This window comes from Quercus lobata, chromosome 12 (genome assembly GCF_001633185.2).
Source record: "Quercus lobata isolate SW786 chromosome 12, ValleyOak3.0 Primary Assembly, whole genome shotgun sequence".
In the NCBI taxonomy this organism is placed as follows: Eukaryota; Viridiplantae; Streptophyta; class Magnoliopsida; order Fagales; family Fagaceae; genus Quercus; species Quercus lobata.
Genome location: NC_044915.1, coordinates 11,349,914 through 11,364,764, shown reverse-complemented (window position 1 = coordinate 11,364,764; position 14,851 = coordinate 11,349,914). Strand labels below are relative to the sequence as shown.

The window sequence follows — 14,851 nt, the reverse complement described above, 5'->3', positions numbered from 1 at the left end:
ATATATATATATATATATATATATAGAAATAGATGTAATTACAAATTTACCCTCTTGTGATATGATCATATGAATTTTTTTTTTTTTTTTTTTTTTCTAACTTGAAATTTAAGAAATTTCTAAACTTAACAAAATTTGACTCAGAATCTATTAACTCGTTTGAAGCTGTTGCAAGATACCTTCTCCCCACCATTGAAGGTTTGAAGGTGAGTGTTATTTCCTGGTCGCATTGAGTTCGAGGTGAGAATGGCAGTCCAAGCCCCAAAGAGGGCAAAGACAATTTGACCTATCATCATTCTAACAAAAGACTTTTACATTTTATAAAAGACCTAGTGAGAGATGAAAGAGATGGAATGAGTTTTTCAAGTTGAGGAAAAAGAAGCCCATCAGGTCCAAAGATGAGCCATCTCATTTGATGAACTATATAAAAAATTGAAATTCATAGTCAAGAAACTGGAAAGCGGGTTAATATCATAAGATAGGAGAGACTTCTCACAGAGGATCAAAATTAGAGCATATGATAGAATCTATGACCACCTTAGCATCACCCTCCTAAATAAAAAATAAAAAATTGAAATTCATAGTCAAGAAGCAGGGAAGCGGATTGCGAATATCAGATAAGATGGGAGAGATTTCCCACGGAGGATCAAAATTAGAGCATATAATATCTTTTTTTGCTAGAGCATATGATAGAATTTTAACAAAAAAAGAAAAAGAAAAAAAAGAGCATATGATAGAATCTATGACCATGTTATGTGATACAAATGGCTGCTCATGAGATTCATGAGACATCTCTCACATGTGGAATCCACACGTTGTGAGAGGGAAGTCTTATAAAACGATCCAAGAAAATTTTTCTTTTGGTGTAGGATCTTCCTATTAACAATAATAAAAACCCACAGTAAATAGACCATAAATGTTTATTGTCATATATTCTTCAACGCAACCCCTTCTGGTGAGGGATCATCGCTTTATTAACATTAATAAAACCCCAAAATTATTATGTTGGATTGTAAGGAATTATCTGCATAATTGTTACATATTCTTCAAAGCCTTGCATTGCGGAGCTGTTGCTTCAACAGTGGCCGGATATATTCATGGTAGCCATCAGGCACAACTGAGTCATTCAAAGGATCCTTCCATGCCTCCTCATAGAGTTTTGGATACACATTACCATCGTATCGTCCCAGAACCGAACCAAGGTAGTGGTCAGTGTAATTAAATGCATCAACAAGGGCTACTGCATTTGGACGAACCTAAGAATCCATGTATTTAGTAATTAGATCAGTCGTTTTATGTCATTAAGAGGCTAATAATGAGAAAGAATTGTTTGGGACAAACCTGGGAATACAGAGATCTTAGTTGATCATTTGCAAGAGAAGCTTGCTTGGAAGTGATGCTGCCAGTGGAGAGGAAATCACCTTGATGTTTGTGAAGAAGAGACAAAGCATATATGTTGCATAGAATCTCTAACTGTTCTTTCACCCCCTTTCCAGGTATGTCTTGTTGCAGTTTCTCAATGAACCTGAAGTTGAAGATAGAAAAGAATCACAATTAGAATTTTAATTCAGCATTCACCATTTTTTCTATTACCAGCAACCAAAAAAATACTGAATTATTTTATTTTCGTCTCTTGAGAGGGACGGCACATCATGGTACACAGTGGTGCTGCCATTTCAATGGAAAAGCAGGTCAACATAAAAATATTCATCCATTCTACATCAATAAAATGATAGAGCATATCCTTTAATTATGTGATGCAGTTGTACATTAACAATGTGAAACAGTCACAAGGTTGCTTAAGGCTAAACCTCAGTCTCAAGAGGATTCCAAGATTGCATTATACAGGATGTTTGACAAGAGAGGCACCGCAAGGAGCCAAGTCCAATAAACTTTCAGTTGACAGGATGATGTGGAAGAAACTTACTTGGAAACAACAATTAATTGGCAATGAGCAACAGATGCCTCGGTTAAGTTAGCGGAGAGTTCAGCAAAGCCTGAAGTGAAAAACAAGAGTAAGTAGAAGCACATCTAGATTATATATATATTATGCTATATAAAGCTCTCTAATTTTAGTCAGAAGAAGTCTTGGTTCTGAACTTGAATGTTAGTCTGAAGAAACCTTAGTTCCAAACTTCAACAGATGACATAAAAACACAAACAAGAAGTTCAAGCCACCAAGGATATATTTTATACAATGACTTGTTGATATTCAACCCATCCAAGCAATAAGATTATGTTGGCCACAAATTATATATGTGGTCAAATAACAAATCAGAGAGAGAGAGAGAGATACATCTAGTATATACTTTAATCAATGCAGAATTAGGCATACCCTCTTCTTGATTTGCAAACTTGGCAAGGTTTTGAGCACAGGCAACAGACATTCTAGCAGACCTAGCTTCAAATGCCTCCAGTATTACACTGGGTTTTAACCAATCCTCAGCTGCAGGCCATTAAAAGGATACAGATTACCAATCTATGCAAGAATAAACACTCTACCCAGCAGCATAAAAAATGTATTACCTCGTTGAGCATCACAGCGGGATTGCATCAAATGTTCCACTCTCCCCATATAAGCTGTTGTCCCAACAGGCTTCTTCCCAGACCCAAGCTGAGAAACAGTCTTCATAAGAAATCTTGCAACCTACAAGAGGATTTTTTTAGTAGAATGTCAGAATACAGTTTGAACTTTGACGAGCATAATGCTAGCAATTGCATATGTTGGTCTGACAGTGACAAACCCAAAGTGACATCCAGTAACCTACCTAGTCAATGCTGTGCATCAGATTTATAGTATGGTTCTCCACCAATATACAGATGAGATAAATACAGCCTGCAGAGATGGCAGCCATCTCCACAAATGCAACATAAAATAGATAAGAAAATGATCCTAAAACCAATACTCTAACATCATTATGGCAAGTGGCAAAAACTTTCGTTTTCTCTAAACCTTACATCCCCTTTCTGGAAAGATTTGTAAGTTCAAAGATATAACATAAATATGCAGTAGAACCACTTAATTCAATGAGGTGCACAAACATCACTATATTCCATTAGCCAAGATAGAAGTACCCAATCTCTTTCAGAAATGAATAAAAACATACATTTGTGACGAAATACTCCGATGAAAAGAGCTTAGAAATTATATGCATGACAAAAGCAATATTTGAGTTGGACAGATCAAAACCTTAACCAAAATGCAAAGTAAGGTGGCGTTTGGGTATTGCGTTTAATGCATTTGCATTTTCTGCGTTTTTTTTTTTTTTAGGACGCGCATCTGGCACTGTTCATTGTCCATGAACAGTGATTTTAGGCTTATAAACAGTGCCAAATGCGTGAACAGTATCTTTATTATTATTATTTTTTTTGTTTTTAGTTTTCAATTTTCAGCAAAATAAGCGATATCCAAACAGACCCTAAGATTAAAGAACTTGATATCCCTAAATGAAGCCCACAAATTGATTTTTGGAAAGGCCAACCAAATTTGTCTTCTGCTTGGGTAGATTATGCTCATATGAGACAAGACTAAATTAAACAAGACAATTATAAAACATCAAATTACATCTAAAAGCCTTTATTAACAAGTAACCAACCCAGCCAATGATATTCTAAGCCACATTTTGAAAGTTCTAACTCATACTGCAATATTCAAAGAGAAATCTTCTTCAATGCCAATGCAAACCAACAGCAGACTTCCAATATATATATATATATATATATACATGTAAATTAAAAGGAAAAAAAAGAAAAGAAAAGAAATAACAATTCTTTTTGACATACCTGTAAAAGTAGAACAACGTTGTCTCCTTCATATGTACAGGCAGGGACGTAAACTGCAAATAACTCTGGTAGCCCACTGCTACAAAGGTAACCATGGCCACCACATAATTTCCGGCATTCTTCAATTGCATCCTGCAACCCAAGTCAATTAGAAGCATCACAACTGGTCAGTGATATATGCATCTGATAAACAAATATTATGAAATATAATGCAATCACTTCTTAAAAAAACACATGCGTGTGCACATGAGGGCAATGCCACAATGATTGCCTATTCAAAGACGTGCCATATAAACCAATCCAATTTACAACAATAGCTGACAACTAGATAAAAATAAATGAAAACTAATAGAACATTCTGCATTGCAATTTGATAGTCACAATAATGGGGGAGGCGGGATTTAAATCCTAGACAAAAACACCAAGAGGTGCCAGTTGAGAAGGTATTAGTTGAGCTACAAGGCATTGCAATAATAATCAAATAAGGGCTTTCAGGTGATTTGATTGCAATTGCGCTTGAAAAATACAATACTTATCACATGCCAAACCTTGTACATTCACGTAATTCACTATCTGACTTTCAATTTTCAATATCAAGCACTTTGGTAGATTTTTATGCATTAGAGATCATGGTCTTCAGTATTTGGCTCAGGACCGATAGTTTAAATTCATTACCAAGTTAGTATTACTTGGCTCATCAAATCTGTGAGACATAGTTTGGCTTCAAAGAACAAGTACCAAGATTGACCTCAAACTCCAGCACAACCATCCCTTTTACAGCTTTGCTCATCAAACCTCACTAAGCCTGGTAATCATTGTGGGCGATTGTGTGTGTATGTGCAAACGTGTTTGAGAGAAATGTAACTAACACCAAGTCAAAGCTGATTGATATATTTAAGAAAAGCAAGGTACTGGAGATTAGTAATATTCACATACAGCAGTTGCAGAAGTAGTCAAAGACTTCAAACCCGCAGTACATGCATGAGCCTCGGGTAATGTTGAGAAATCATTGGCTTGCAATCTTTGGGTCACATCCGTATAAAGCCATTTTAACCACTCACCAACAAATCTGAATGCATAAGCAGAAGCCAGCAAAGGAAAGAGTCTATTCTGTTGTGTTTTGTAATCAATCACCTAAAAACAAAAGAGGCAAACGCATAAGAGACATTTTTTTAAGAAAAGAAGCAAATCAATGTATAGTAACTCATCCACAGGGAATCGAATAAGCATTTTTCAAGACTCTAACCTTAAATTTTAAATAAATAAAAATAAGTATATCCTGGCTAATGTAGCATCATTCTGAGCAGTCAGCAATGGGCAATGATTTATCTACCCAGACCTGCTTGAGTTGGATGATGAGTGTGTATAACTTGCCAATTATATATATATATATATATATATATATATAATATGTTAAAAAAAAAACTCATGTGACAAGAACATATCCTATGCGGCGCTCTAAATTACTCAAATCTATTACACATATTTGCATCTGAGAGATTAAACTGAACACAACAAAGTATCATAACCTTCTATCAAGAGCAAGTTAACTTGGGACATTTTCTGTCAACAGCATGTTTCCATATAGTACGAATATTCATAATTTTGAAATAAAAAATGGATTAACCTACCTGAGTCTCAACACCATCGTTATTTGAACCAAATTGTCTACGAACAGCACTATACCGAGTAGCAATACAAACTGCCCGTGATAAAGCACAGGAAGCATCAGATACAATTGTTTGTCGCACATATACCATGGTACCATAAACAAGCTGCCGCGGAACATTGGATTGAACAAATTTCCCTTCCCTTGTAACCTGTGAAACCCTGGCAGATTTGAACAAGCTTCAGAACAGCAATCCTATCCTTGCAAATTGACAAGTACTCTCGAAAGTATAAAATTTAATTGCATTGGGCGGTGGGATTTAGCTAGTGAGGTAAATCATTGCTGATCTTCTCAAAGTCCCTCCCCCCTCTCTACCCAAGCACAATGTTGATGCCACAACACCCAAACCATGAGTAAAATAGTTGGAACCCATTACGAGGACTCAATAGAGTATTTACCCAAGGCTCATTTGAGATTAATAAATTTAAATATCTAGGAGAGAGGAAAGAGAATGAAAGCAAGACAGCAAATAGAGAGAGGCATTATAAAACAAACAAACCTCATCAACATTTGATCCCTCGGGATGCGAACATGATCAAATTGTAATACACCATTGTCCATGGTGTTGTATGCTCCATTTCCAAATTTCATTCCAATATCACCAACGGTTATGCCCGGAAGAGGTGAGTGATCATCCAAACTCCGCAACTGAACAATGAAACCTAAAAGTGGGAATATTCCACACTTATTACAGAAGAAAAAAAATAATTCCCAAACTAGAAAATTTTAATGGGTTTGGAAGTTACCATTCACACCGTAGTCTTTGCCATCAGTGATTAGTCGTGCATAAACAACAGCATGTGTGGAAACTTTACCCAATCCACCAGGCCACCACTATTCACAAAAGTGGAGGTTGAATGGTAAGAACTTTGTATAACAAGTTCAGTCATAGAGACAAAAAATACATAACAATATCTCTTTTTCAAGTACCCTGTCAAAGCATTATACTACACATAGCAGATGCATAGATAAAGAGACAAAAGCCTTCATTGGTTATGCTTAAGGATATTGTTACAGGAAAAACAAAAAAACAAAGGCAGGACTCTAGGAGCAGTTCTCCAATACTGATATATGATTAATTCTAAAAAGATCAGGTTGCTCATTGCACATTGCACATTATACTCACTTTGCTTGAAGTCAATGTAGGACTGTGAATAATGAACTCGTCTGTTTGGGGATCAAATGTTGCAGTTGTTTCAAGCCCTTGAATATTGGAACCATGACCAAGTTCAGTTTGTGCGTAGCAACCAATAATTTGCATCTTGTATGCCAACGGCAACCACTTCTGTTGCTGCTCGTCAGTGCCTTGCCCTTTAATAGCTGGTATAAACATGCCCTGTAGAGAAAATATATAAATTAAGCTTGTATTGCAAACCAAGAAGCTCATATTTGTATAAGATCATCCTGGAAGCAAACATGAATTGACTTCGGAACATACAAAATTCAAAGAACAAAAATTACAACCAATTTTAATATGTCAGTGAACTATCTTCCCACATATAATTTAACGTTCCTCATAGATTTAACTAACTATTGGAACATGATAAACTATAAATACAATATAATCAAGACAACGAATAGAACATACCCAGTGAAGATCTGTGAAAGCAGGTTCGTCCACATAAAACCTTAACCTGGATGCCTCTTCGTCTGTAATAATAACACTTTCCAATATGAATTACAAACGAAACTTGTAAAGGTATTCACTCATTGTCAAATGTAAATAAATTATAAATTTTTTAAAAAAAAAAATAGGGAACAGAAGGAAATAACAATAATGCATCAATAATCAAGTGAGGACATACCAGTGAGACGAAGCTCAATTATCCGTTTCCACGCATGAGCTGCTTTTCTCAGAGTATTTTTGAATAACTCCTTTCTACCAAGCATAGCCCTGTTATCCTTTCGAAAGGCCTAAAAGGAAAAGAATTATCAGATTCACATTTTCAAGAAAATATTCTTTTTATTAAAAAAATTACCATTACTTTCTGTATTTTGTAATTAATTTTTTATTCCACCCCCATTAAACAGAGCCAATGCACAAAATCCTGAAAGCTTTCAATAAATTTTTTTTTTTTTTTAATTTTTTTATTTAAATTGAGCAACCAATCATTCCTCATTACTGTTTAGTTTGATTACATTGGCACGCATAGAAAAAGCTCTGCCCCCTAATTCTTTCTGGTCCATCCGTGTTTGGTTGAAGAAAACTTATAGGAAAAACAAATTAGAGCAGCTGACCTTAAATTCCAAGCTACACCCTTTTTTTTTCCTTTGAACAACCATTTCCCATCAACCAAACGGAGCATTAGAAACACAAGAATACTGATCCAATTAAGAAAAACCAAACAAGAAGTTCACAAATTGACAATAGCAAATATCGGATCCATACAACCTAGATACATTACACAATCACCATAACAATTCAAACGATTTGGTTTCCCCGTAGCTCACAGTTCTCTTTTTCCTTCAATTTTTTCTCATAAAAGTTAAGAGCAAATAAATCGTTAAAAAAAAAAAAGAAAAAAAAAAGCATGATTACGTTAGAACCAAAACAAGCACAACTTTCTTACACTTTCTAGGTTGTGCTTGTTACACTTTCTCAGGATCCAAACAAAGTCAAACGAATAATTTTTCAGAAAAAAAAAAAAAAAAAGTGAAGAAAAATGACCGGATCGCTGGCGACGAGGCGAGAAATTCGATCGGAAATCTGGAAGGCGTGGCGAGAGCCAGCCCAGACGATCTTCATCTCATCCACATCGAACTGAGCTTTGCTCCTCTCGCTTGCTAGCTGATCAACTCTCGCCATTTCCTACAAACACTCAACAAAAGCCCTAACGGAAGCGAAACACCAATTATCTAATCTCACAGAGAAAGAGACAGAGAAATCAATTTCACTACAAATTTCTTTCTTTCTTTCTTTCTTTGAATGCGCCTTTGATTGGTGTTTTTTGTGTGGGGCTAAAAATAATGTAACAAGCGACAAGTTGACATGCTCCCTTTTTTATATAAAGATAGTACAGTGCAGGATAAGGATCAGTGTTCCTCGTAATTGGCAACTTGGCATTGTGTTTCCAATTACGATTTTCCATGCTTTCTTTCTTTATTTATTTATTTTCATGTTGTGTTTCCAAATATGATTCAACGCGTGCTTTGACTTGGCTTCTGGTTTTTTTTTTTTTTTTTTCATTTTACGGTATTTCGAAACGGCACGTGGGTTTATATGATTTGGAGTCAAATTTTGGACTGCACAACTTTTAGACATTAAAAAAACAAAATAGGCAATTTTCTTATTTATGGGATGGTCGGAAGCAAGCAAACAAAAATAGGATGAGGATTTTGGGTGTGGATATATAGTCGTCTACTATTTCACGCAATTTTCGTTGTTAAGACTTGAAAACAGACAAGACTATGCTGCCGTCCCGGGTTGGATCGATTCTACCGGCCATAGCCGATTGTTTCAGACTCACAGGAATTGAAATGGTTTTTTTTTTTTTTTTTTTTTTGGTAGTATCAACTAATTGGTATATCCGTATCAATGGACAGTATATGCTTGTGTTCATTGGCAATTTGGCACATCCTAATTGGGTATATTTTTAATATAAATTATTGACTTGTTTTTAATTAGATTTTTGTGAGTATACTTTCTCTTTAAATCATTTTGGATAGTAACAAGTAGTTAGGTACACAATGAATTATAGTAGCTACTATCTACATCACATTGAGCAATAATTTTTCCTTTTTAACAAGTTTACACATAGATAATAATCTAACATGTAAGCAAGCACTAGTAACTCATATCACATTGAGTAATTTTTTCTAATTTTTTTAATTTATTTTTTATTTTCTTTTCGTGTTAGACCGTTAAACTATAATAGGTTCACATAAGACAACCATATCTAAATTGATAGAAAGTTATGCCACGTCACATTCTAACTTTTATATATATATATATATATATATTAACTGAAACTTATATATTTTTTAACTAGTCATTCTCTTGTGCAATTTATGGGAAAGTTAAATAAACTATTATTTGTTTCTCTATTTTATTTGTTGTCTAAATATAAAATTAAATAATTATATTAGTTATTTTTTGAAGCTATATTATTAGCTATTGATAGGTCATTATGGTAGTTATTAATAATTTTATTTTTAATTTTAATTTGTGGCAAGATTAAAATGGAGGGTTTAAATATAAAATAAATTTTAAACTCAATTGTGGTGGTCATTAATTGCCTAAATATGAAATTTAAAAAGTATGGTAGTTATTAATAGGTGACTATGATAGTTATTAATAGTCCTTTTATTTTAATTGTGGCTTCTAATGGAAGGTTTAAATATCAAATAAAATTTAAACTCAATTAAATATAGTGTGTGTGTATATTAGAATAATGACATGTAAAATTATGAGTCCTCAAAAGCTTATGTGACAATATTATGAAGTCAATCAAGTGTCAAGTGAGGCCTTAATTTTTATTTTATATTTAAATCATCCATTAGAAATAGAATATTGTCATGTCACATTTTCTTTAAACGGCAGATATACAAATATAATCATGTAAATGCTTATTAATAACTATCATAATTTTCACATTTAATGGTTAGAAAAAACAAAAACAAAAATAGAGGAAATCATATTTTGTTAAAATTTCACGTGCATAGCTATTAATTTGTGCAATTCATGTGAAAGTTGAACAAAATATGATTTTCTCTATTTTTTTCTAACTATTAGATATGGTAATTATGATAGTTATTAATAAGCATGTATATGATTATATTTTTATATATGTGTTATGCTAAGAGAAGTACTATGTTCACAACAAATCATAGGTGATAAGTTGTTATTGATTTCAATTTAAACCTACCCCTGAAATTACTTTTTTTTTACCACCGATAACAACCCTAACAACCTGTCACTTATGATTTGTTGTGAAAATGTTGTAAACATAACATTTCTCGAAGTGGTAATATTCTGGTGGATGGTTTAGATATAAAATAAAATTTAAACTCAATTAAAATATGCATATTAGAATAATGACGTGCAAAACTGTGAAGCCTCGAAATCTTATGTGGCAAAATATTATGAGTTCAATAAAAAATCAAGCATCTTTACTTTTTATATTATATTATTTTTTTATTTTAGAATCACAATCTTTGGTTGAATATATATTATAGATTGTAGATTTTTTTTTAAAATCATTTTAGACTTTGACTCATTGAGTAACTTTTTCGTATTCAATAGTACCTCATGTTATATAGAGAAGTAACTTAAAGAATTCCTAGTATTATAATAGAGAGTGTCAATTCCGATGGTATACGTGCCATGTAGCATGCTAACCCATTTCTTTTATTTATTAAAAAAAAAAAACTGAACTATTTTAGTTACTTTGGATAGAGAAATTATCATAACTTTATACATGGAAAATGATATAGTTCTCAGCTTTTGCCAGATTTGACATTTTTAACGAGCCAAATTATCTGATTCCCAGTTGAACCGACTGAGCCAATCTAGTTTTTAAAAACCATTACTTTACCACATCCATCAATTTTGTGTACCTTGTAATCAAAACTAATTGTAAATATAAGGCCATTGAACATATCAATGGGCAATTAGGGTGGTCGGTTTGGTTAGGGCTATGTTTGTCCTTTATGTTTTAGGTCTATATTTTTAAGCCATTAATATTCTACAACCCTTTAAAAAAAAATCCCAACTATTACTCAATCCTAATTTAATAGTTTAAAAGTTTTACAAGCCTAGTGATTTTGTGGAGGGGTGGGGGGGTGTGGGGTGGGGAAGCCCAACTTGGAATTACAAATCTTTTCCAAACCAAAAAAACATCCTTGAATTTTTGCCAAAAAGCAAGGATGTCAATACCGTACCGGAAGCCGTACCGGTTTGGCCACCGGTACGATATATTTCGGATACCGGTCAATACCGGTGTACCATTTCGGGTTTACCGCTATTTTTTATATTTATAAATATAAATATATATATATATATATATGTATGTATGTGTCTGTGTATATATATTATAATAAATATAAAAGTTTACCATAAAACATTTCCTCAATTCAGAACTAATTATTCATGGTTTTAGACTTTAGTATCAATTAAAAGGGAAAAAAAAAAATAAAAAATAAAATAGAAAGCTTAAAAGTTACCATTGCATACTAAGAAAACAAATAATACTAATAAGTTAATACAAATAAGTTACCATTCTATCATAACAAAAATTCAAAAATTACAAAACTTAAAAAAAAAAAAAAAAAAAAAAAAAAACTTTTTTCTGTACCGACTGGTACGCCCGGTACCGGCCAGTATTGCCCGAAATTGGCCGATACGCCCGGTATTTTTTCCGGTACGAAACAGGGGGGTCGAGTGTACCGGATTGCTGGCCGGTACGGTATATTCTGGCTGGTACGGTACGGAATTGATAACCTTGCCAAAAAGCCAAACTCACAATATAATCAAACTGCCAGATGACTTATACTTAATCCCAAATGAAAATTTCAAGTTTAGGGGATTCTAAATCTTCTTCCACCCCAAAAATAATTATTGATGCTCCCCCTCTCTAAACACTAAGCGTTTCTTCTTTATATCATTGCCACATCATCCTCTTTGACAACACCCTTCCAATTTGTCTATGACATAAGTCAAGAGATAAGCAAGAGAGTGAGAGAGGTAGGGGGAGAATAAGATTGAAAAGTGAGTGGTAAAGGCGGCTGCTGCGGGGAGGGGGGGGGGTGTGACATTGAAAATGACTGGTTGAGTGTTAAAACTTCAAAGGTAAGATCTAAGAGTCTGATACTATGAGGATCAGTTTATCAAATGTTTTTGCACCCTTTCTTGTGTTATAAAACGTTGACACATGTAAGAATTAGTTAAAAATATACACATATATCGGTCAAATTCAGTTAGTTCTAATATGCAAAATCTCAACACTAACACCGACCAAAGTACTAGAACTTTTAAATTTTAGAGATTGATGCCGACTATCAGGATGGAAACACTGATTAGCATCAAATAACCCTAGAGGAAACACATTATGGGTAAAATGGCATACACCACTTTGATTTGGTGTATGCCATCCTAGGTCAGTAACTTCATGCATTTAAGAAACCATAGATTCTTAATCTTTGCCATGGTTTTTACTTAAAGATTAAATTTAATAAGGATGTGGTGTAAAATCCAAGTTTTACCTCTTTAATCCCAACATGCCATATCATCATATTACATATTAAAGAATTGGCATAACCACACTTAATCAATTCTAATATCTATTTGAAAATTCAACTTTAATTGTGAGTTTATTGAGATGTTATTATGTGTGGTAGAATGTATTGAGTTTTAAGTAAAAAAAGCTGATGTGGCAATCTCTTATTAGATTGTGTAAAATATAGGGTTTTACACTCCATCCTTATCAAATTCAGACTCTTTTACTTATATAATAATTAATCATTTAACTATTTAAATCTTTTTTCCATAGATAAAATAATTTATTTTTTGGTTACAAGTTGAAAATATGAGATTTTTATATAATGATATAATTATTTTAAAGATTAAACTTATTACACATAAATTATTTTATATGGTTTCACATGCACCCGAAATCATTATTGAAACCATGAGTTACTTTTTGGGTCTCATGATTTTTTAGTTACCTTTTGAAGTGTGTGTGTAAAATAGTTAATGTGTAATACTTAGAGGAGTCTCATTGTTATCAAAATAAAATAAAATAGAGGTGTTAACATGTAATAGGCTGTGGGCCTTAGGCCCACCTTGTTTACTTGTATAGTACATATATTTGTACTACACACTTTACCTCCTATATAAAGACACTCATATATATTTTATTACTTGAGAAATACAATACTATTCATTCAGTATTTCTAATATGGTATCAGAGCCACTGCTCTAACATTTCTCTTAGCAGTCTTGTCTCTCTTGGTGTTACTCCACTCTCATTACTTCTACCGTCATAGCAGCCGTCACAGCCCTTCACTATTGGACCTCCTTCGTCTCTCAGTCGTAGTCCTTGGGTTCTAGACTTGCAGCCGCTGTCGTTGAGGAGTCCCACACCACAAAAGACCACTGCCTTTGCTATCTCCACTGTGAATCTTACTTCGACTAACTTTTTGTACTTACCACTATGATCGCCTTGCCCCGATTTACTCAGCTGTGGAACCCTCGCAACCATCAGAGCCTTCACGCGCCGCCCAAAGAGTTTGCAACTCAGTCACATGCCGTCCTCTGGTCTAGGCTGACGTCATCTTTAATGTCATCATTGCCACGTCAGCCCTAGCTAACACCATCATCCAATCACTGCTTACGTCATCTACTTATGCCATCTGCCACATCAGCATTAGTCAGCTGCTTATGTCATCCTGCTGATGTCATCACTGTTGACCGTTGCCGTTGACCACTAACTTTGACCGTTGACCATTGACTTTGACCGTGAGTTTGACCATTGACTTTTTTGCTGTCCAGGTGCTCCTTATCCAGTTTTTCGCTTAGATTTCATTTTTGCGGTCTATTTTTTCATATTTTGCCTCTAAATGGATAAAAATGATATTTTTCTTTCTTGTCCCATCAATGCTATATTGGAGGGGAAGAATAAGAATTATTTATCTTGGTCTTAAGCTATGTGCAGTTTTCTTAAGGGTCACATGCTCTGGCAATATTGTGCTAGTACAATCACTATTCCTGTCAAGGGGGTAGCTGAAGAAGATACTGCCTTCATCAGTCGCATGGTTGAATAGGATAGTCATAATCATATGATCCTCACTTGGATTTGGAACTCCTCCATTTCCTCCATCTCCAATCTGTTGGGCAGCTTTGATGATGCGAAATCTACATGGGATATGTTGGCCAAAAGATACTCCACTTCTCACGGATCCATGAAATATCAGTTAGTGGTTGAGTTGCATCAGCTCAGGCAAGAACCAAGGCAATCTATCAATGACTACTATGATCAGCTTTGCTTCATTTGGGACCAAATTGACCTTTCTAATCTAACTTAGTCATGCTCAAAGGTTGCTCAGCAATATGCTACTATTCGCGATGACTATGAGCTTATCCGAGATCAGCTTCTTAATCGCAATCCTCTTCCCTCTCTTGATATTATTGTAAATGAGTTGGTTGGAGAAGAAGCTTGTCTTGCAACCCTTCAAGCCCAAAATAAGCTTAATATTTTGGCTACTACTCTCTCTGCTCCCCTCATAGAGCAACCTCAGCAATCAGGGTTTGAGGCATCTAGCTTTAGCATGCAAGCAGTCTAACAAAAAGTTCTGCAACTATTGCAAGCGTCCTGGCCACACTATTAAGACTTGTTACAGTCGCAACAAATTTACTGCTGTTGTTGCTAATACTGAGTCTACTCCGCCAATGTCTTCCATCTC

The 14,851-nt window shown here is 34.3% G+C and overlaps 1 protein-coding gene across 1 annotated transcript; it reads right to left on the bottom strand.

Moving 5' to 3' along the window:
- Positions 1–711: 711 nt before the first annotated feature.
- Positions 712–8,534, bottom strand: LOC115971139 (peroxisomal acyl-coenzyme A oxidase 1-like). Its single transcript, XM_031090844.1, has 14 exons — positions 8,121–8,534; positions 7,258–7,366; positions 7,041–7,102; positions 6,579–6,788; positions 6,199–6,286; positions 5,952–6,114; positions 5,415–5,613; positions 4,720–4,917; positions 3,784–3,915; positions 2,527–2,647; positions 2,336–2,446; positions 1,928–1,997; positions 1,342–1,525; positions 712–1,256 (listed from the first exon to the last, which is right to left on the bottom strand). Exons 1-14 carry the CDS (start codon positions 8,256–8,258, stop codon positions 1,047–1,049), a joined length of 1,995 nt encoding a protein of 664 aa, XP_030946704.1. The 5' UTR covers positions 8,259–8,534; the 3' UTR covers positions 712–1,046.
- Positions 8,535–14,851: the final 6,317 nt, after the last annotated feature.